The following is a 23,636-nucleotide window of genomic DNA, read 5'->3' as shown; positions in this document are numbered from 1 at the left end:
AACAGCAGAGTTTCTGCCTGGGAAAAAGTCAGTCACGTCTAAAGGTCGAGGGTGAATATAATTATTATTATGCTAATGATATGATTTGAATGTTACAACTGATCACATAAAGTTGAACTGATTCTACATTGGGTGTAAAATAATAAAATCTATAATGTTTAACGATGATGATCTATCAGCTCAAGAAGGATCACAAATGTGCACCACAGAAATAAAAATAATGGAAAAAGAAAAGTTTGCTTCTGTTAAGAAGTGAAAATGTAAAAAATAATAAAAGTCACATTTCACACTGGAGCAGCCTTGATCATTCTTTTATAAAAGAATTGGAAAAGGGGGGAAAATGGAGAAAAGAAAACGCAGCGAGCACTGTGAGAAGTCTCTCTTTTCATTTTACGTATTGAAAAACCTGAGTGGGAACTAAAAAATTGATATATCAGAAAAAGAGAAGTTGTGAGAAAGAAAGAAACAAGTTGATGTTACTGTAGCCGCTTCTGCTTCTTCTACTGCAGATAAAGTATTTCTGCTACTCACTGATACAGACGTCGACGCCACCTGAAAGCCCCCAAAAAATAGTCAAAATAATGAGAAAGTTACTATTTCTCAATTAGATATGTCATTTTCTCATGTCCTCTAAATTTGTTTATACAAGTGGGTAATTGATAGAAACATGTACTGACTGACATTTAATTTTTCAGAAATATCAGATACACGTTTCAAACTTTTTTGTTTTTGCATTTAATAGAGATTAGAGACAGCAGGGAGACCAACATGAAACAAACGTCTCTAATCAGACTCGAAACTGAGATGTTGTGGTTAGCAGCCATTAAGGCATCCAATAACTTGCCTGACATTTAAGGAGAAAGGTTAAAGGTTTAAAGTTTAATGGCATTAAATAAATAAAATTGTCAATCTATCTTTATTAAGGTACATTTATGAAATTGTTATACTGTGTTTCTTCATTTCTCCAGTTTTTTTTTGTGTGTGGTTCTCCTCTCTGGGCGTTGTGTCTTGTTTCCTTCTTTTTTTTATTAAAGCAGCTATAATCGATATTTTTTATAATAATGTATGAAATGACAGTGTGTAATGTGTTGGTTGTGGCTCGTAGTGATGAACCTACAGAGAGTTATCAATGACTCTGCAGCTCCTCTCGGTTTTACAGAGCTTTATAGTGAGTTGTTTCATTGTCAGTCTGCTGTGTTTTGGCAGCTGTTCTCAGAGAAAAAATCTCAAAAAACCCCTACTGTACCTTACCTGCTTAGCAGCTAATGGCAAACAGACACAGTTAGCTGTAGAGGTGTACTGGTGGGCCAGTAGGGGGCAGTGACGGGGACACTGTGCTGTAGGAGAAGCCGAGGTCCTAACTTACTGTGGTCATTAATGATCCCATGGCACTTATCGCAAAGGGTAGGGGGGTTCCTCGGTGTCTTGGCAAAATTCCCAACCTGGCTCTCTCCATCTGGCCACCTAATCATCCCGCAGCGTAATTGGCTCAATGATTCCCTTCCTCTCCACCTCAAGCTGATATGTGGTGAGCGTTCTGGTGCAAAATGGCTGCCGTGCATCAACCAGGTGGGTGCAACACATTGGTGGTGGTTGAGGTGAGTTTCCCCCAGTCACTGTGAAGCACTTTGTGTATCAATGTAAGCCATTAATAATAACATTATTATTATTGTTGTAGACAATCTGGTGAACATAGTGGAGCATTTAGCAGCTAAAGAGCCAGATATTTCCCTCAGGAGTTGGTAGAGAGCAGAAACAGAACTGAAAGAGAGTGAATATTGGACTTAGATTCACCAGATGGACAGAAACACGACTCCAAATGAATGTTAGTGTTGCTCCATAACTGCTGGATGTGGAAATAATCGACTGTTTGCTCACAAGTTCAACATATCAACTTGTTTCTGCTGAAAACATGTGGCCAAAAAAAATCAGTTAATACAGGTTTAACAATCTGTTGGATTGTGTCTTCAAGCTTTTCTCAAAACACAACATGAGGTTCAAACTGGTATCTTTCTCTTCTGCTATGAATTTTTATCAAATTTGAAAGAGTTCACAATCCAAAATGGCAGCTCAAGAAAGACTCTGTCACTGTTTTCTACTGAGTAACAGACAATAAAAGCTCACTTTTATTATTGATGTTTTAGGTTGTGAGCAGCTTCCCAATTCCCAATTTTTCAGCAGCTGCAATCTGTCCTTGTGAACCTCCAACATTTGGCAGACTATCCACTGGATTAAAAAAACACACATTAGCCAATTTTTAAAAAAAAAATGATCCAAGAAATGCAAAGTGTGTCGCCAAAACTCTAGTCTGCACGGCTAGTTTTCACTCCTGCAGAGTGCAAACTTCTCCACATCCCTACCTTTGGGAATAATCTGTCTTTTGCTTCTAAAACGCGTCGCGACGAGAGACGCACGTATCTCCTGCATCAACAGATCGCAATGTCGAATCCGGCGAGGCATGTCTCATAAATTATGCGCTCCCCGAGCTTTTGATAAGCTAATAGACGTCTGAGTGGAGGCAAATTGATGCCGCGCTCATGTGATTCAGACAGTCAGACACGATTCGCTATTGATTAATGTTTAGCGGGGGCTGAACGGTGGCCTATCTTGAACATCACACTCCTGTTTATACGACAGAGCGGTTTCCTCTCTATTGTTCATTATTCATTAGTCATCTGGACTGCCTGTGGGACTCCCTCCCATCTGCTACGGCTCCATTTCCATATGCCTGGCTCGACCAAGCGAGGTATACATCTGATATGGAGAGAGAGAGAGAGGGAGAGAGAGAGAGAGAGAGAGAGAGAGAGAGAGAGAGAGGGGAGGGTTTAAACTCATCTCTTTCTGCTTCCTTCATCTCTCTTTCAAAAGGTAATGCATTCATTGATGTTATCATTGGGGGGAATGGATGAAATGATAAAAATGGTAATAAATTGCTGCTTTGAAAAGAGACAGCACAGTACTGGGACACAACAGGACTGGTGTGGGAAGAAAGAAGTGTGTTTGAGTGCTGCGGGTGGGCGGCAGGGGAGGGAATTAAAAAAAAAAAAAAAGAAATGCATAATTAGGAGTTGGCCGAGCAGTCTGCCTACATGGAAATTCACATTGAATAATTTGACACATAAAGATTAAAAAAAAAAAATAAAAAAAAAAGTTTTGTAATTTTGCAGCACTACCTGCTAAAAAGCTCGTCCTCTTATCTCACATTTGACTTGGTTTTTATCATTTATTAACACATTTATCTCTACTCAGGTAGCAACAACATGTAGGGGGAAAAAAAACTTAATTAAGACATAAAAAGGAAACAATGGAACCATTTTGTGCTTATTTTCAGGAATCTCTTAATTTGATGTATTCATGCAAAAAATAGAAATCCAGTAATTGAGTTTTCATGTTCCTGCAGGGTTTTTATTGCTTCTTCTAAATTAATGAAATTTTGCACCGGAGGTTCTCAATGTGAAGCTGCTTGATATGTAGACGAGGCCGCGAACGTGTTTGTTTGATACAGGAAATAGATTGAAAAGGTTCAAAATAACACATAGTGTTTTATCTCTTCGAAATGTCTCACCATGTTCTGTAAATAGAAGGTAAAAGTAACACCCTACTTCACATGCAACTGAAAAACTTCCTGCAGTTAAATTTTGAAAGATAAAAAGAGGAAAAAAACATTGATTTTAAAAAACAAGGGACACTGAACTCTACAGGAAACCTGGACGATGATACAACAACCGCTGTGGACGCAGTGTGAATTGACTTTCTAACAGCTCTTAACAGAAACAGGCGTGTGAAAATGGTCACGATGTCTGACACCACAACCGAGGAACTGGGGGGGGGGGGGGGGGGGGGATGCATTCATTTGTTTGTTTATCACCTTTTTTGGGAAGACATGTGTCAAAACAACATGAAGGCAAAGTTTCAGAATGAGAGGAGGAGGCTGAGACAACTGACAGGAAATCTACTTATAGGACATATTATAGCACAATGCACATTGATCAATATTGTTGTAAATGTGCAGGAAGTAGCTCAACGTCTAATTTGCAATTAAGAAGCCTACATTTATTTTTTTCTCTCTAAAGACTATAAAAAACCAGCCTGTTGTGAAGCAGCATTGTCTGTATTTATAGTGTTATTGGTGGAGAAATGATCAGGTTGTTACGATGAAGAAGCTCCAATGCAAAAATCTCACCGAGGACCCCAAAACGCACACTTGGGTGAAATTACATTGACATTTCTAATAGGAATTGACTTGACTTTAAGGTTGTTCTGTTTGTCTTCCTGTGTGATATTGATCTGTACGATACATAGAGGATGTAATCAATCATACGGCCTCGTCATCGGTCATATCAGAGATGGATGACATTGACTGACTGATGCCGGATGTTTAATCAAAGACCAAATTGATCCCAGATATTGTCGTCACCCTCGATGAATTCAGGTTATCAGTCAGATGAGATGATACAAAGCGAGAGAGAGTTTACTTAAGTAAAAGTGCAACACTGCGAAGGATAAATATTATATAACAAGTAAAAGCATTTTAAACATTTAGTAGCAGCAAAGGAAAAGTATTTTACATCTTTTCTTCACCGGTGTTGTTGAGTAAAGCTTCGTCTGCTCTGCTGGTGCGTTCAAAGCCTCTGAAGTCACGAAAAATGATTGATGTGTGTGTGCGTGTGTGTGTAAGTACAAGATAGTGATTTTCCATGAGCTATGGATCATGGGTACAAGTTATGATTGAGTTCACATAATACATAATCCTGTACAGACAAGATATTATCTTTCACGCTTACACATAACCTTACACACATGTGAGATATTCACTTCTTGAACTTACTTAAAATGTATTTAAAAGTAATGAATGATGTCAAAATGGGTTTATTCATCTAAAACTGAGCTAATAACATCATTCGATCATCAAGTATCCAAAAACTGCAGATATGAAATGAGATATAAATGAAAGATTCAGTGTTTTCTATCAAAAAACTTGCTCTTTCACACCATTTTGGGGGATTTTTGTGATTTGAAGCACATCCACAGGATGAGAAAAACCTCTATAAATCTGAAATGTACTGAGTCGTTGAGCCGAAACCATCCAGAGATCCTGAAATATCATCCTTGAAAGCAAAGTAAGCTGAAACTACAGATGTCAGATAATTTCTCTCTGGAAAAATACTAAATTATAAAGTCACAAGTACCTCAAAACCTCACAGTACAATATTTGACTCATTGTTAATTATTACGTCTCACGTTTGGACCTAAACAATCACCAAACTAAAATACAAAGTCTCAGTTTGACCTCACTTCATTCAGTCAGACACCTGAAGTGGACACCTGGGGATCAGACACCTCGCCGGCTTGTAAAGAACATGAGTGGATTATCAGGAACGGTAATCTCATGTCATCCTGTCATAGTAAAAAGCACTGGACTGGGCTTAGCAGTGTGTGTGTGTGTGTGTGTGTGTTGGGCCCTGAGGGGTAGGGCTGTCAGTAATGTGAGACCAGGCCTGTGTTGATGGTCGAGGGGGTCCATCTCTGGAAGGTCGATGAGAACACTAAACACGGTTCTCCTCTTCCTCACTGCGTCAGGGAAATTCAAAACCTCACTGGAGTGGCAGAGGACACATTAGCACGCACGACAAACTGAGGCCGGACCGATTTATCCAACTGATCCAGGACTTTTTATTCGCTATCAGATATCAGTCCGTCAGTGCGAAGGCGGAAAAAGTTTGAAAAACCTGCATAGGCTGTTTTCTGCTTTGAACTTTTCTGATTAGTTTCTTCTTTGTCAGATGACATCGCGATCTCTCACAGACTTTCCCCGACTTTAAATAAAAGGCTGAATGTAAAGCAGTTTTTAGTGTTAAGATAAGATAATTTTACCTCTGTGGATTCAGTCAAATGTCAAAGCAGCAAGAACTAAAAAACAAATGCACAGTATAGATAAATAACCTCATAAACTAGAACACTATATACATCATTAATAGCAAATACAAAAGCAATGATTGTGTTCTAAAGGTTGTTTCAGAGTATTTTTCTGCCTAAAAAGAATAAATTTGAGATTTCATATGACACAATTATTTTCTCAGCATCTAAAAGAGATATTTCTTTGATTAATAGTGACTAGTGAGTGTTTTGTTTATGTGTTTAAAATCACATTCAAACCAAATGAGATTCAGAAAACAAATAGTAAATGATTGTTGTCAAGTCATCCATCCATCATCATGCAGACTGTAACGTACATTTACTCTGTGTTTAAGTACAAATACTGTACTTTTTCAGCTACTTTATACTTCTATGACAGTAAACTGAATATCTTTGGGTTGTGGACTGTTGGTCGGGACAAAACAAGACATTTGAGGATGTTGTTTTGGGAAACAGTGATCACCATTTGTCACCATTTTCGCACATTTTATAGACCAAATGACAAATTGACTAATCAAGAAAACAACCAACAGATTAACTGATAATGAAAATAATTGTTAGTTGCAGTCCTACTTTTTACTCCAGAGCATTTCTATGACAGCTGTAGTTACTATTTACAGTATATATTGTGATTTTTGATTTAAAACATATGATATGATCAGTTGCAACTTTGCAAGAGTTTTAAGTATTTGAAATGAGCTGAACTTCAACCATCTGCAACATGAAAATGTGATATTTGATATGTAGCATATATGATGTACTCTGCATAATGAGAAACTTGAACTTCTGATACAGATGTTGACATTAAATTTACTTGTAATGGAGTATTTTTATTGTGTTTTTTTCTGTTTACTACTTTTACTGAAGTGAAGGATCTGAATACTTCTTTAATTATTTCTTTATCTCTCTTTCATTCTTTCTCTTTGTTGCGCAAACATCTTAATTCCTCTTAATTGTTCTCTTGTATTTCATGTTCTCATGTTATTCTGCACAGTGAGGAATCTGCCCAGATGTTCAATGCAAGGCGCTGCAATTATCATGCTCTATTTGTGTGCACATGTGTACGCATACAGTATTTGCACCCAGTGTGCATCTTTTGTCAAGAAAAAAATATATATATATACACATAGTGGCTGATTCTCCACCTGATAATTAAAAGTATTTTTATTTCAAATTAAAATTAAATGTTGAACTTTTGGCTTTACAGTGTTGCGGTTATTCTGTTCTCAAATAGCTGACTCACTTCCTGTTGTGTCTCCATTGTGTATCAACTGCTGCACCGCCATGTCAAACTTCAGTTATGCATCAGACCTCTGCACCGCAGCTACGCAAAGGTGTGTGTGTGTGTGTGTGTGTTGTAGTCAGGTAGAGGGAGTGTATGTGTTTCCTTTCCAGTTTTTTTAATTTTTTTATTTGAAGGCTTCTTCTTTCTTTATACTGTAAAGAAACACTCAGCGGTCCTTTTATAATAATCCATGTGCTGGTATGCAATATGAATGTGCAGAGGAGAGGGGGTGTGTGTGTGTGTGTGTGTGTGTGAAGGATGGCTAGGAGGAGGGGAAGGTAGTGGTGGTGGTGGGGGGGCTTTCTCTTGGTTCTTGCAGCAGCTGGTTGGCTGCTGGGCTGGTTTCCATGGTAACGTGTGTAAAAGAGTACAGGCTCCGTCCCTCAGTCCCGTATCGATGCTCTGTACAAAAGAATACCGTTTTACAATTACATGCCCTCCACTCATCCTGTCTCTCTCTCTCTCTGTTTGTCTTTAATCCTTCGCTTAACTCAAAATGAGTCAGTTTTTTTTATGAGCATGTTGCTTTTAAAAAAAAAAAAGACGTCTGATTGGAAATGAAATATTTAAATGTGAGTTTTATTAATAGACAATACACAGACTCTCGTCAGAAAAAATCTTAATCAGAGTGCGAGACTGATCTCCTCGTCCAAATGCATATTCTGCACACAAAGGATAACTGATTAGAGAAAAAAATAAAAGCTTTGCTGGATTTGCTGCTGTTCATATTCAGCTTGTGCAGGAGGATTAATTCAGTACAGGGAAAACCCAGCGAAAGACTCAGTTAACTTGTGGTTCTGCTCACAAAAATAAAACTGATCACCGAGGGACTCTTAGAGGAAATGATATCAAGTCACCATCAGACCTGCAGCCGGAGTAATATTTGCTCTGTTGACAAAGCCGAGAGTTTGATTGTGCTCAGTGTGTTGACTGACCTTTTCACACGTCCTGCTTTATGAACGTGTGCTGCGCAGATAAGCTTAACATTTAACTCTAGCCAAACTTTTACTACATACAGTATAGAAGTCTGAACTACAAGGAAATATGAGTAAAATGATGCAAAAGACACATATAGATTTACTGTGTTAAGAGTGTGTTGAAACTCTAATGAAGTGTCAAAAAATATGAAAGAAACTGGTCTCAAATGTATGATATATATGGTCTTAAATGTATGATATACTGGGAGGTTTTCTTGGTTTTTCAGGATGGCAACTGGTCTTTAGTTTGCTAAATTGGTAGCCGACTGAACCCAAAAGGTTTCCTAAAAGGTAAGATGAAAGCTTGAAGGTAGAACAGTTCAAATAAATGAAGTTGTTGTTGTCACCTTTGAGCAACCTCGACCCTGCACGTAGCAGTTTGGTTTTGGCAGGAAATCTGCTGGATTTTTTCACATTACGAAACAAAAAAAAAAAAAGGTGCTGATCTTTGCAAACAGACCTAAAAATCTGTTGATGTTTGGAAGAAGCTAGAAGGAGTGAAAGACTTGGAGGAGGAATAAAGAGTTTGTGAAATACACTATTATTATAAATAAACTATTACTGGCACAAAGCAGTAAGGTTCCCTAAGGTTTTAGGGAAGTTATTCTTTGCCTGTTTAAAGGGAAACATGTTTTGTAAGTATGTAATGCTGCCTGCAAGATTTTTCTTCAACAGATGTACCATTGTATTGATATTATATAGTAGATATAAGCAATACATACTGCCAACATTATTCAGACCTGTGATATCTGCATGAAGCCAAAACCACCAACAAAAAACATTATTTTAAAACTTCCACTATAATGGCTAAAAGCTTTCAATTCAAAACAGATTATCTCAGCTCATGGTTAGTTTGGAAACTTAAATAGTTGAGTTTCAACCGCATTTTCTATTACATGATGGGATGTTAATCAACAATAATGGTTGTGCAGTTTAAGGAAGTACTGTTCTGTTCACAGCTGCAATATAGCTCCCCCATTAAACACAGTTCACTAGAGGTTAGTACAGGACAATAGAGCACAGTAGAGGACAGTAGAGGACAGTACTGCACTGAACAGTACACCATAACACAGGATGAGAGAATGCAAGGAGAGGACACAACAGTACAGTAAAGGACAGTATAAGATGGCAGAAGACAGTAAAGGACCATACAGTAGAAGACAGTAAAGGACATTTCACTAGAAGACAGTAGGGGGTAGAAAAGAAGAAGGCAACACAGGGCAGTAAAGGGAAGTACAGTAGAAGCCACTAAAGGACAGTACAGTGGAGGACAATAAAGGACGGTACAGTACAAGACAGTAAAGGGCAGTACAATAGAAGACAGTAAAGGGCAGAACAGTAGAAGACAATAAAGGACAGTACAGTAGAAGACAGTAAAGAGCAGAACAGTAGAAGACAATAAAGGACAGTACAGTAGAAGACAAAGGGCAGTACAGTAGAAGACAGTAAGGACAGTACAGTAGAAGACAGTAAGGACAGTACAGTAGAAGACAGTAAAGGACAGTACAGTAGAAGACAATAAAGGGCAGTACAGTAGAAGACAGTAAGGGCAGTACAGTAGAAGACAATAAAGGGCAGTACAGTAGAAGACAATAAAGGACAGCACAGTAGAAGACAGTAAAGAACAGTTCACTAGAAGACAGTAGAGAGAAGTAAAGCAGAAGACAACACAGGACAGTAAAGGACAGTAGAGCAAAAAATATTATAGGACAGAATAGTAGAAGGTGGTAACAGACAGTACAGTAGAAGACAAAGGTCAGTACAGTAGAAGCCAGTAAAGAATAGTACTGTAGAAAACTTCACAGTATAGTAAAGGACAGTAGATCAAAAAATATTAAAGGACAGTACAGTAGAAGACAATAAAGGACAGTTCACTAGAAGACATTAAAGGACAGTACAGTAGAAGACAACAAAGGGCAGTAAAGGACACTACAGTAGAAGCCAGTAAAGAATAGTAATGTAGAAGACAGTACAGCATAATAAAGTACAGTAGAGCAAAACATATTAAAGGACAGAACAGTAAAATATGGTAAGTAAAGGACAGTACAGTAGAAGAGAGTAAAAAAAAACAGTACAGCAGAAGACAGTACAGTACAGTAAAGGACAGAAGTAGAATAGTAGAGGACGGTAAGTAAATGACAGTATAACACTGCAGAAGACGGTAAAGAATAGTACAGTAGAAGACAGTAAAGGACAGTATAGTAGAAGATAGTAAAGGACAGTACAGTAACAGAACATAATAAAGGAAAATGTTAAAGGCCAGTAAAGGGGTCTAAAGTTAAAGGATGTCGAATGTTGTACAGATTGTAATTTGAGGCAAATGTGTGATTCCTGATATTTGGCCATAAACATAAAGTTTGACTTGACTTGAAGGGTCAGAGCAGTACAGTAGAACAGAGTAAAGTACAGTACAGTATAATAAACAACAGTACTGTACAGTAGAAGAGAGTAAAGTACAGTATAATAAACGACAGAACTGTACAGTAGAAGAGAGTAAAGTACAGTACAGTATAATAAACGACAGTACTGTACAGCAGAAGAGAGTAAAGTACAGTACAGTATAATAAACGACAGTACTGTACAGTAGAAGAGAGTAAAGTACAGTATAATAAACGACAGTAGTGTACAGTAGAAGAGAGTAAAGTACAGTACAGTATAATAAACGACAATACTGTACAGTAGAAGAGAGTAAAGTACAGTATAATAAACTACAGTAGTGTACAGTAGAACAGAGTGAAGTACAGTACAGTACAATAAACGGCAGTACTGTACAGTAGAAGAGAGTAAAGTACAGTACAGTATAATAAATGACAGTACTGTACAGTAGAAGAGAGTAAAGTACAGTATAATAAATGACAGTAGTGTACAGTAGAACAGGGTGAAGTACAGTACAATAAACGGCAGTGAAGTACAGTACAGTATAATAAACGACAGTAGTGTACAGTAGAAGAGAGTAAAGTACAGTACAGTATAATAAACAACAGTAGTGTACAGTAGAAGAGAGTAAAGTACAGTACAGTATAATAAACGACAGTAGTGTGCAGTAGAAGAGAGTAAAGTTCAGTATAGTAAACAACAGTAGTGTACAGTAGAAGAGAGTAAAGTACAGTACAGTATAATAAACGACAGTAGTGTGCAGTAGAAGAGAGTAAAGTACAGTATAGTAAACAACAGTAGTGTACAGTAGAAGAGAGTATTGTGAGACGCCCTGTTAACTAGTTAACATTTCAACGTCTTTGGTTCGATTCCAGCTACAGACGTTTTATGCATGTCATACTCCTCGAGCCTCTTTCCCAACACTTCCTGTCTATCTCTGCACTGTCAATTACCAAGTAAAGGCAAAAATAGAAAAAAAAAATCTTTCAAAAACAAAAAAAAGGAACTTACACTAACAGTACAAGACAGTAAAGACAAGTAGAACACAATACAGCAGTAGAGAAGAGCTCAGCACTGTCAGCATCTGGGTTTCATCAATTCTGCTTAATTTATAACGAGAATATCATAAAACTGCTCAGTGGGAACTTTTAATTAGTATTTATGATCGTTTCCTCTGTGTGTCTCTACTATGTGGTGGCAGTTACACTCACAGAAAAACCCTTAAAAGGAGCTAAAAAAACTGAACATTTGAGTGAAGGAAGTGTGACCTCATCGACACAGTTCACACACACATTCTTCCACATCCTGCTTTTTTTTTTCTTTTCTTTTTTTTTTTTTTTTTAATTTTGAGTTAATATTTAAAAAGTCAGAAACTTTAAAAGAGGAGTATGGGTGAACACAGTTGGCAGGCAGGCATCTGCTGTGTTATCTAATCTCCTGATTTGTGATTGGCTGTGGAGGCAGACTGCTCCCTCTGCCTCTGAACAGGATGGATGAATAAATGGATAGATGAGGGAGGGATGAGCGACTGACTACTGAGAAAACTAGTTCCAGGCTTTTACTAGGTATACAGATTATATGTCATATTATAAACATAAATTAGATTACTTTTTCCAGGATTTACTGCTTTATCCAACATCATCCATCTAGTGGTATTTGCCTGCATGCTGCAAACACAAATTACATGAACACTGGCACCTCCTGGTGGAGAAAATAAAAACTACTGCGTCTATTATGCACTCAACACTTTAGTCCTCTTTTGTAATGCTGCAGAAAATCTCCATGTCCAATTTTCTTGAAAAAAAAGAGAAAAATCTGCTGATTATTAAGCCTGTTTTCAACTAGTTTCAAGCATTTTCTGTAATAAAGCATCATATTCTTGATATTTGTGCCTTATTACAGGATGTTTTGTGTTCAAAAAGTTGATTTTTTTGTGTCCAGAAACAACAGAAAAACAAAAACTTGCAATGGAAACATGTGATTTTATATCAAATCACAGAGTTTTTTTTTGTTGTTGGTTATGAGGCCTGATGACATGTGACGATAGTTGTTTATTTATTTATTGCAGCGTTGTACATGTGTGTTGTGTAATATATTATGAAACGCTCTTTAAAAGAAAGAAACCCTTGATTGCTCTCGTAATACAAATCCCTAAATCATGAGTAGAATACAGTTTAAAGCAATGACACAACAGTAACTTTGTGGTGTTTATAATGACCCGTTTTTCTTGAGAAAAGTATTGATTTAAGTCATTTTTGAGTCTGCAGTTTGTAATATTGCACCGGATTGCACAATACTGCAAGATGTTAATGTTACCCACTCATTTTGTTTGATGAGTCAGTGCGAACAGTCGTCTTCTGATGAAAAAAAATGTCAGATTTCCCCTCAAAAGGAAGTACGATAATACGTTATTTATAACTCAGTAGTGGGTTTTGACCCTGCAGTCTGCTCCCAGCAAGCATCAACTTCATCTTGAGAGATGAATGTCATGAATACCAAAACCCGTCACATGACCGGGCATCCAAAAGCAGAGCGGATCCATTTTTATCGCTTTTACATAAAAATGTTACTGTAGATGTTTAGTTACAGTCAGCGGTGGGCGAAGTACTCAGATCCTTTACTTACTGTTGTGTAAAAATACTCTGTTACAAGTAAAAGTCCTGGATTGAAGATGTTACTTAAGTAAAAGTTTAAAAGTATCATCAGCAAAATGTACTTAAAGTATCAAAAGGTAAAGTACTCATTATGCAGACTGTGTTATAGTATTATAGTATATTACATGTATGAGCATTTTAATGTTGTAGTTTATCGATGTGGAGCCAATTTTAGATACTTTGGGTAGATTAATAGTACTGCATCATATTATATTATACATAAGTGTACACTTTATATAGCACCTTAACACAAGCGACAATTTAAACAACAGAATATTAAAATGTATTGTTTTATGTAAAATCTCCATCTGAAAGGTAACTAAAGCTCTCAAATAATTGTAGTGGAGTACAAAGTACAATATTTCCCTCTGAAATGTAGTGGAGTTGAAGTATAAAGTAGCATCAAATGGAAATATTCAAGTAAAGTACCTCAAAGGTGTACTTAAGTACAGTACTTGAGTAAATGTACTCAGTTACTTTCCACCACTGGTTACAGTATAGATGTTTTGTCTTGTATCAGAAACTTTGCCCTGCTTTGCAAGGTGGTCAAACGTCACCTTCTTGAGGATATTAATGATAATAATATCATTGTAATTAACTAATATTATTATAATTATTAATTTTAAGTGTTTTACAGAATAGTATGCTGGTAGTTACATTTTTTGTCGCTTATAAATAAAACCTAAGTCTTTAAGCAAATTATTTAGTTATTTATTTATGCCTATTTAAAACAAAACCAAAAAAAAATATAATGTGAAATAAAGTGCAACCTATGAAACATACACTATATGTCTTAAGGAAATGGATGCAATTTACTTTATTTCTTTGTTGGCTTTCCATTAAATTTGATATGAAATATCAATGCAACACTTACTTAATTAAGGTGATAGACAGGTAACATGCATGTATCATTTGGATTGCCATCCAAGCAATTACATTTACGGTAAATTCGGCATTTACAGATCAACTAAAAAAAGCACATATATTGCACATATATATATATATATACACATAGGTCCAGTAAGTTGTCTCACTACCGCCCTCAACTTACTGGAAAGAGAAGAGCAGGCAGTGAAGTCTGTGCTACTTTTGTTTGACGTGTATGCCGACATTGAAGCTAAAAACAGGCATAACTTCCCATAATTTCACCGTATGTGTCCTTTCATTTCTTCTTTGTCTGCTCGTTTCACAAAGACGTTTCAACTCATATGTGGGTGGATGGCTACATGCTGCGTTCAGCGTCTCCTCGGAAGTTGCAGTACGCGATTTACAAAAAAAAAAAAAAAGTTGTAAATACGTTATTAAAGAAAAATGCATGTTTTAAATTTTAATTTAAGGGGGCATTTATGTGATTTAGCAATCATACGGAATGAGAATGCGCCAGCAGAGGAGGAAAATAAGCTTTAAAAATGCAACAATAGAATGTACTTATAGTTATACATAATGTTAATGCTGCCCACCCCCTTTCAAATGTCACACGTAGGTCGGGAAGAAAAGGAAAATTAAATTTCCCTCTATTATTTTTCTCTTAGCACCAACTTGGGTGGTTCGTGCACGGCTCAACTTATGTTGCAATATTCCGACAGTCTTGAAAGCCTCATGGCTTCTCGGTTAAATGCACCGACTCTGCTCCTCTGCGGACTGTCACACAAATGTTCAGATGGAGAACAGCTTCTGTCCGCGGGCACTGAACTGCAGTTGTCTTCTCCAGGTTGGTACACCTGTTTTCATGATTCACGAGCTAGTTTTACAGAGTTTTTAAAAAGTACTTTCAACTTTTCCTCGCTTTCAACACTATCTGTAAACTAAACGAACACCTTTCACACGTGATGAAAGTGATGCTGACATAAAAGTGAGCAAAACGTCTGCGTGTCTGTGTGACATGCGAAAGTAACCTCTCGTGTGTATTCAGGCCAAGTGTTTGTTTCTATTTGCCTGTTATGCTACAGATTTATAATATTCATGACTGGCTTGAATCTCACTGAGTTGACCAGTAAAACCATTAATAATGATTTTTTTTTAAAAAGTGCCCATATATCCCATATTTAAGTGAAAGTAGCATCACAACAATGTAAAAAAAATGCAAAATGCACATAAAGTACGCAAAGTACTCATTATGCAGCAGAATGGACTCTGTGTGTGTTATATTATGACATAGTACATTAATGGATTATCACTACTGATGCATTAACATGTAAGCAGCACTTTAATGTTGTAGCTAATTCAAGGAAGGGATTTTTCAAACTACCCTACATACACTACTGTGTATGTAGTAACTACAATGAAGCATATTTTATGAATTCATTTATATATCTAGGGCAGCAACTAACAATTATCTTCATTGTTGATTAATCTGCTGATTATTTTCATATCAAATAGTCCATAATATGTCAGAAAATGGTGAAAAAGGCCTGTTTCTTTTCTTAAAGATCATGGTGAAAAAAAAGCTTCAAATCCTCACGTTAGAGAAGCTGCAACCAGCATTTATTTGGCATTTTTGCTTTAAAAAAAAAGACTTATATGCATAACTTGTAGCTGTCAAATAAATGTAGTGGATTTAAATGTATAATATGTCCATCCAGTATGTTATAGTGAACTATAAAGTAGCATACAGTGGAAATACCACTTCAAAATACATTGATTACATCTCGCCACTGCAAATAAACACAACAGACTGTTACAGAAACAATTAAATCTTAACATATTACCTCTTTTCACTGCCCTAAATTTGTTTACCTGTTAAGCTAATTCATTGATGTAAGTTGCGGAGGGTCACAACCTTGTGTTTACTATGTGTTTACCTTTGAATGAGCGACCACTTCAGGGACACTGTGAGTGCTTTGGCGCTTGTCAAAGCCGCAGCTATAGTCAAAGGCTTCTGTCACACACACGGCCCTCCTGTCAATAACAACAAAGATCTCCCCGCCCTCCTCCTCTCTTGGCTACTTCAAAAGGCTCTGGTGCGCGCACACACACAAACACACACACACACACACACCCACTCACACACTGAGCTTTGATGGTGCTCGGTACAGACAGTCAGGTGGGAGGCTCGTTTGACTTTGCCCTGCCTCATCAAAGGTTTGTGAAAGGTCTCTGACGTTGGCACACCAGTACGTGACCTTCCTTGTAATGTGTGTGTGTATATGTGTGTGTGTGTGTGTGTTTGTAGAGGGGTTTTGGTGGCATTTGAGTACCCATGGGTGGTTGCAGTAAAGTGAATATACCGCCTCAGATGGCACCCTGATGCCTGCACACATAAAACAGCACAATAAAGTCTATTTAATCTTTCTGTCGGCCTCACTTAAAAAGATAAATAGCAACCGCAAGAACAGAAAATAGAGATATGACTGACTCTTCTTCTTTGGCCTCAATATAAACTAACAAAAAACAAACTCACATGAATAAAAAAAATGAATATGAGAGCTTGTGTTACGTCCTCAGGTGTGGAAAAGCACTTAAGGCTTCATCAGCAGCTGATTTAAAGTGTTTAAAGCTGCTGTTCAGTCCAACAATCAAAGGCGTCCCAATGTAAAGATTAGCAGCTTGTTTTAACAATGACCCCTGTGTTAGTCGTGTCGAAATCCACTTACACCTAGTGTGCGCTTACATTATGAGGAAGAAAGAGGGCATAGACTGTGTAATCCCATTAGGACGTCACCACAGGCCTGATACTTATCATTACATCAGTTCAAAAGCTGCACAACATTCGGCGTCTTTTTCCTTTCACTACTTTTTTTTCACCTGTTTTGCATTCTGTTAAATTTCATGTTAACTCTTCTTAGCATCACGCATCAGAAACTTCCTGGTTAAATCAAACCTGCAAAAGAAAGCAGATGTAAGTTCATTTAAGGATAATTCAGTTATTTTATAACTTGAATCGTACACACGATCACAGCAACATCGCTAGAGCTGCGACGATTAGATGATTAACTGAGGAGTCGATTGATAGAAGATTATTATTATACTGTTTTGATAATAATTAATCGTTTTGAGTCATTTTTTTTAAGACAAAATATCTAAAATGTGAATATTTTCTGGTTTCTTTAGTTTTCTATGACAGTAAACTGACTATCTTTGGGTTATGGATGGATTTTTTACCATTTTTGGACATTTTACAGACCAAACGACTAACTGATTCATCAAGAAAATGATCAACAGATTAATCGATAGTGAAACTAATCCGCCAAACATCGCTACAACAAAGTCAGACAGAGCAAGAAACACGAGAGGTCGTAAACAAACGGAGAAAACGAAGACAAACAGTAAAATCCTTACATTTTAGTCGTGCTTTATTTAGGTTTTACCTCCAAATAAAGTGGTTTAGAACATCTGGATAAACTGCTGGTTTGTTTACAACCTGTATGACTGTCGGACTGCTTGTGTTTCTTGTCCTGTCTTGACTTTTTAGCGACGTTACAGTTTCCACATTATGTCATTATCCAATCATGTCTAAACCTCAGTCCACATCTTTAATATGCAGATTCATATGCAAGGCTTAAGGTCACATGTGTCAGGCTTCGGTATAACGTGCGCTCCCACTTCTGCAAAACATGTGATCGAGCAATTTAATCACAAACGTCAGAATAGGAAGCGTTTTTCTTGAAGATACAATCTGCCAGTTACAGATCATTTAATACAGGAACTAAACAAGAACTAAATCAAGAAGTTGTTAATGTTTTGTGATGATTTTAATGGTTTGTTGACATTGACACAAAATATCGTGTGTGAATTTTTAATGTCAAAGATGATGCTATGGACCTTTAAATCAAGTAATCGGCAGTATTTAGGAAGGTGAGATGATGCTGAAATTGTCTTTTATACAGCAAAAGGGGAAAAAAAACCCACCAATGTATTAATTTAGTATTGATTACCTATTTATTAGCTGCTTTTTACCTTCATGTAGTTGATTCAGCACTAGTCGTTTTTCTTCTACCTGAAATCTCATCACCGTCACAATGATCGACCTGAATACTGTTAACTTTAGTAATCTTTTCTCTGCTCTCTGCCCACCTTTTTCAAAGAGCAGAAGCATGTTTTGTATTTGATGGTGTTTTTTTTCAAATTCTTGTTTGCAACAGCCCCACCTGTGAAGCTTCAAAAACGAAAAAAAAAAAAAAATTTAAAACCGCCCAGAGAGAGAGAGGAAGTGTGGTTACATCGTGACTTAGGCACAGGAAGTTTTACTCATTGTATAACAGGTTCAAACTGCACAAGAGGCTGCAGGTCTGCACATTTTCATAAGTATGAATCTGTGTTGGTAGGAGGGGTGTATGTGTGGGTGTGTGTGGGTGTAAGAGTGTGTGACAATTTTAAAAAAGAAATCAGGATAAGTATCAGTCTGTGTCTATATGTGCACAATTATATTCTGCAGAAGAGACTGATGCTATTTAAATTTAATGATTGAAATATGTATATAAATATGCAGAAAAAGGTGGTAACTACACATCACAATTTAGCATTTAACTGATACGAGCAGTTTCACATTATATCTGTTTATTTAAATGGGATGTTACTGAGCTTACAGCTGTGTCCCAGTTGTTAACCACAAAGTAACTCTTAATGATGTTTTGGCTATAAATATGTAAGACATTACCAAATGATACTTCAACATGCTAGCAGGCAGACAAAAAAAAAAAGCGCTTGATTTCTGAACATGATGCATCACACAACAGAAATAGAAGAGCTTCTCACAGCTGGAAAAAGTGAATAAGGTGTGAAGGGTTATACGGCGGCTCCGGCAACAGCTCATAAAACAAAAGAGGAACAAAGATGTTGGAAGTAACTAAGTCGATTTATTCCAATACTGTACTTATATACAGTACAACTTTGGTACTTAACCTGATTTATTTCCATTTTGAGAGACTTAACGCTTAAACTCCACATTTCAGGGAGAAATAATGTACTTTTTACATCCATCTAATAGTAGTAGGTATGATTTCACCTGCAAAAACAAACAATTAGATCATAAAATATTGTTATAGTTTAAACTACCCAACAGCATCATAACATACTGTAGTCAGTCTTAATACATCACATTTACATTCATGCCCCTTCATACAGGCCCACATATACATAAATACACATGTACACATTCCCACATACAGTATATACACACACACACACACATATATCTGTCCATAGTGTAGAATCTACAGTACCTAAATATTAAAATACTTAGTTTAACACTGAATTTGAATTTTGGATTGGATTTTCTTATGGATCTACAATAACACGCCGAATCTAGTGGAAAACATGTTCAGTTAAATCACTTATTTCCAACATGTCAAATGTTTGTTTTTGTGGTTTTGTTTTCATTTCGAGTTTCGGTTTTCAGCATTCAGAAGTTGACCAATCAGAGCAGAGTGGGCTGATTGGGAGGGGGGTCTTAAATGGACCTGCATGATACATCCCATTTAAAAACCAAGACAAGTTATGTTACATCAATAAATCATTTAAAACAAAATTATAGACTAACCCAGAAATAAATATCTACACCAAAAAAACCTAAATACAACAACACACGTCTAATTAAAGTGTTTTAAAGTGTTAAAGTAAAATTTCATGAATAACCTGTAACCTTGTACTCTAGATGACCTCGGACTGACCTCTAAAAGTAGGACATCAGTATCAGAAAAGGGGGTTTCTGGCTGCATGAAAGAGGTTAACTTTAATCATATGTACCGTCACTTTGGGACTTTTTACTCAGCCTTTAAAGGCTGCAACAGTTCCAGTTTATTGTCATCTGTTTTGGGATAACTGGACTTCTTGTACCTAAGCACTCAATTAAAAAAACACAAAGACGGTAATTTCACCAGAGAGTTTTAGTGTTGGATACCCTTTCACACTGACAAGAATTAAACTGTACAGGTCATAAAGTTGAGAATAATTCTGATCTTAATCTCCGAATTCTGACTTTAATCTCGGAAATTCTGACTTTAATCCCGGAAATTCTGACTTTAAACTCTGAATTCTGACTTTAATCTCGGAAAGTCTGACTTTAATCTCTGAACTATGACTTTATTCTCAGAATTCTGACATTTCTGAAATTAAACTTAATTATCATATAAACTTAGTCATAGTTTTTTTCTCAGAATTCTGACTTTAAATTTAGAACTCAAATACATGTTTAAAATATGGCCCTAATCCTCTTCCGTAATGAATACTCTTTGGAGCACAAAATATTGGTTTAAATGTCACCTACTGTCTACTTTTCTATGTCTGTCTCTCCACATGACACCACTGACTCGGGGTCATTGAGGGTCACCATAAAAAAGGTGACATGTGCAGGGTTCGACAATGACCATGATGAGTATTGCGGACTAAGGCACATGCGGTCGTTTATTCCTGATCTGCGTTTAGTATTTCAGCTCTATTAATAGTCACCTCTCCAGCCACTGGGATTCACACACACACACACAAACGCACAGCAGCGCACACAGCCCTCCGGCAGGACTCAAATATCACATCGACCGTCACTAAGTCGAAGACTCTGCTATCAGGTCTGCTGCAGTAGAAGCGGCAGGAGTTTATTTTTCTGGTTGATCGCATAAAGCAAGTTGGAGAGATTTTTTAGATTGTTTTGTTTTTAAAAGATGCTAAAAGCTGAATGTGACAGCTGGTGTTTACAAGTCCCGAAGGTATGGCTGATTTTATTTTTGTTGTGCTGAGGTTCAGAGTCTCCTTCTGTCCCCACAAAATAGACACTTAGCTTAAATTTTTTCTTGTCCAGGGACTCCATACGAGGAGGTTTTTTGTTGTTGATTTAGTTTTAAACCTTGCCAGCTGGAGCAGACAGAGTTTTGAGTTTGCAAGGAAACTCGCTCTCAGCATGCTCTTGTGGTTATGGTGTCACGGGTGATGAAATATCTCTCTTTTTCTTTATCTCTGTCTCTTCCTCTCACAGGTTGTTTAAGGCGTCAAGGGCGGAAAACAGCAAGCCTCCTCCCCTACTAGCCCTTCTTTCCTCTGGAGGAAAAAGGGGCAGTTGGCGTGTACTGCGGTGGAGGAAAGGAGGTGTTAGCGGTGGTGACAGTGACACCGGGGCTATCTCCGAAAATCTGAGAAATCTCATCTTGTGAATCTACTTCACAAAGAGGCATCATCGGGAGGTTTTCTGGATTTTGTTTGGATATTTGCGTGGGGCTCTGAGAGTGAAAACCTAGAGCCATGTCACCTTTCCTGCGGATTGGTTTCTCCAACTTCGAGATGGATCCGGGTTTGGCCTACCATGAAGAGGTGCTGAACCCCTACTGTGCTGTCTACATGAAGGAGGCCATCGACACAGGTTAGTGATTGTTTGGGTTGGTTAGATTAGTGGTTTTACTGATTAGGGCTGCAGCTAATGATTATCTATCAATTCAAAATTGTATCTATAACATATCAGTAAACAGAGAAAATGCCCATCACAGCTCACGGTGTCGTCTTTGAATCTCAATATCCTTAAAGATGTTCAGTTTACATTGATATAAAACAGAAAAGAACAACAAATCATCAAATTTGAGAAGCTGCAAACATTGAATGTTTGGTGTTTTCTCTAGCCAACTGACTTTAATGATCAATCAATCAGAATTGTTGGTGACTGACTTTCTGTCGGTCGACTCATCCATTAACTGACTAATTGTTTCCACACAACCAGTGATATCACGAGAGTTAAACCAGTATCTCAGCCTTTGTTGGCCTTTTATTGACAATCACATGTGGTTGTTGGGTTACTGTCATCCAGTTCTAATGTGGTGATAATTGATAACGTGTTTCCAATACATGCTTAGGGCAGAAATGATCAATACGGTGCTCTGACTGTGTAGGAGAAAACTGAATGAATTAAATGTGGCATCTCTATACTTAAACACCAACACATGTTGATGAATATGTTTCTGTGAATATGTGAGGCGTCTCATGGTTTAAACTATTCAACATTCAATAGAAGGTGAATCAGCAGCTATTTTGGTAATTAATCGTTTGAGTCACCTTTCAAGCGAAAATCACAAACATTCATTCATTGGTCTCAACTTTTAAAATGTGATGTTTTGCTGCTTTTCTTTGTTTTATATTATAGTAAACGTCATATTTTGGGGTTTTGGACTGTTGGTCAGACAAAACAAGCTATTTGAATATGACACATTGGGTTCTGGGAATTCTGATTGTGGTATTTTTCCACAATTTCTATGATCAGTTGTTGGAGAAAATAATCAATAGCTGCTAGTTTAAACTGATGAAGACAAAGAATACCGTTTCATGTGGCAATACGGTTAATTTGTAACACTTTGGGCATCAAAATGGACAAACATAAAACAACAAATCCTACTAATTTCTACTAGTTTTAACACACTGATAACACACACACACACACACTTGTAATTCAACCCTAAATTTCAGTTCATGGAAACTTTTACATTTGTTCTTGTGAGCAACATATGATCACTGGGTCTTTCCTAGAAAAAAGAAATTCTTCAGTCACTCAGGAAATGATGCATTGTATGCTCAGTAAAGCAACAACTGGGGGTGTTGGGAATAAATATAGAAATGTAGAAGTACTATCTTTATTTTTGGAGTATGTCTGACAGTATGTCAGTAACAAATGCTAATAAAACAGGGGTTTGCAACAGTTGTGCAACAGCACTCTGCTTTAAATGTTGTCTTAGAATCAGCTATTTTCACTTTCACTTTTAAAGAACTTCAATGCTGATAGTCGTACTGTTGTAGTAGCTGTTCAAATTGGCTCCATACAGCTCGACTATTAGATGTTGAGAAATTCAGTACAGCATATGTGAGTGTTTCCATTACATGTAATTTTTTTTTTTTTTTTTTTTTTGAATCAGCCTAAATATCCCTCAGTTTCTGCATTGCGGTTGTTGATTCACGTCCAATGTCACAACTTTGGGCAACTTCCCAGCTTGATAATGGACTCACACCAGATATCTTTGCTCTGCATCTGGCTATCTTTAACCACTGGTGAATATGAGTGCAGGATAGAGATAGAAACAGTGTCACTGTGAGGAAAGAGGGGGGCTCTGATGTTTCTTTTCCTCTTCTGTAAACCACCAGACTGGTGCTACGAGGGAGCAGAATGTGTGTGTTTCAAATTTGTTCGTTTTATTTTACTTTACCTCTGTTAAAAATCTTTTTCAAGCCTGAATGAGCAACAAAACACTGGAGACATTACTATTATAAGTTGATATGTTCACATTGAAACTGTCTTGATTCATACATGCATTAAATGTCTCCAAACAATTTTTAAGTGAAAATTTACAAACAACACTATATTTTCCCTCCTTTCTCCTTAATAGCACATAACTGTTCATCACATAAGATAAGCTTTGGTTGTTTCAGTGTTTATGATGGACACGATGCTCAGTGGTACCATGCTGAGCTTGTGAAATTAAGACCTGATGATGAGAATCTCTCAGGCTGGTAAAAACATTTTTA

At 37.1% G+C, this 23,636-nt stretch overlaps 1 protein-coding gene and 1 long non-coding RNA gene across 9 annotated transcripts in view; one reads left to right on the top strand and one right to left on the bottom strand.

The window, feature by feature from the left end:
* The window catches only part of LOC121890729, an 85,481-nt gene that overhangs the window by 52,784 nt on the left and 9,061 nt on the right, over positions 1-23,636 (bottom strand). Inside the window, exon 3 of one of the 7 annotated variants that reach the window (XR_006093903.1) lies at positions 1,863-2,754. The exons of the other annotated variants lie outside the window; for them this stretch is intronic. This is a non-coding gene — a long non-coding RNA (uncharacterized LOC121890729). Of the gene's footprint in view, positions 1-1,862; positions 2,755-23,636 lie in introns of those variants that run through there. 7 annotated transcript variants of the gene reach the window in all.
* prkcq (protein kinase C, theta) overlaps positions 14,778-23,636 on the top strand; it is a 26,308-nt gene continuing 17,449 nt past the window's right edge. The window contains exons 1-2 of one of the 2 annotated variants that reach the window (XM_042403233.1): positions 14,778-14,919; positions 21,115-21,495. In XM_042403233.1, the coding sequence (XP_042259167.1) occupies positions 21,378-21,495 (118 nt within the window). In that variant the 5' untranslated portion in view covers positions 14,778-14,919; positions 21,115-21,377. Of the gene's footprint in view, positions 14,920-19,171; positions 20,849-21,114; positions 21,496-23,636 lie in introns of those variants that run through there. The other variant, XM_042403234.1, reaches the window with a different exon arrangement.

This window comes from Thunnus maccoyii, chromosome 23, assembly GCF_910596095.1.
Source record: "Thunnus maccoyii chromosome 23, fThuMac1.1, whole genome shotgun sequence".
Taxonomy (NCBI): domain Eukaryota; kingdom Metazoa; phylum Chordata; class Actinopteri; order Scombriformes; family Scombridae; genus Thunnus; species Thunnus maccoyii.
The sequence above is the reverse complement of the archived record's forward strand: the minus strand, read 5'-3'. Positions and strand labels throughout refer to the sequence as shown.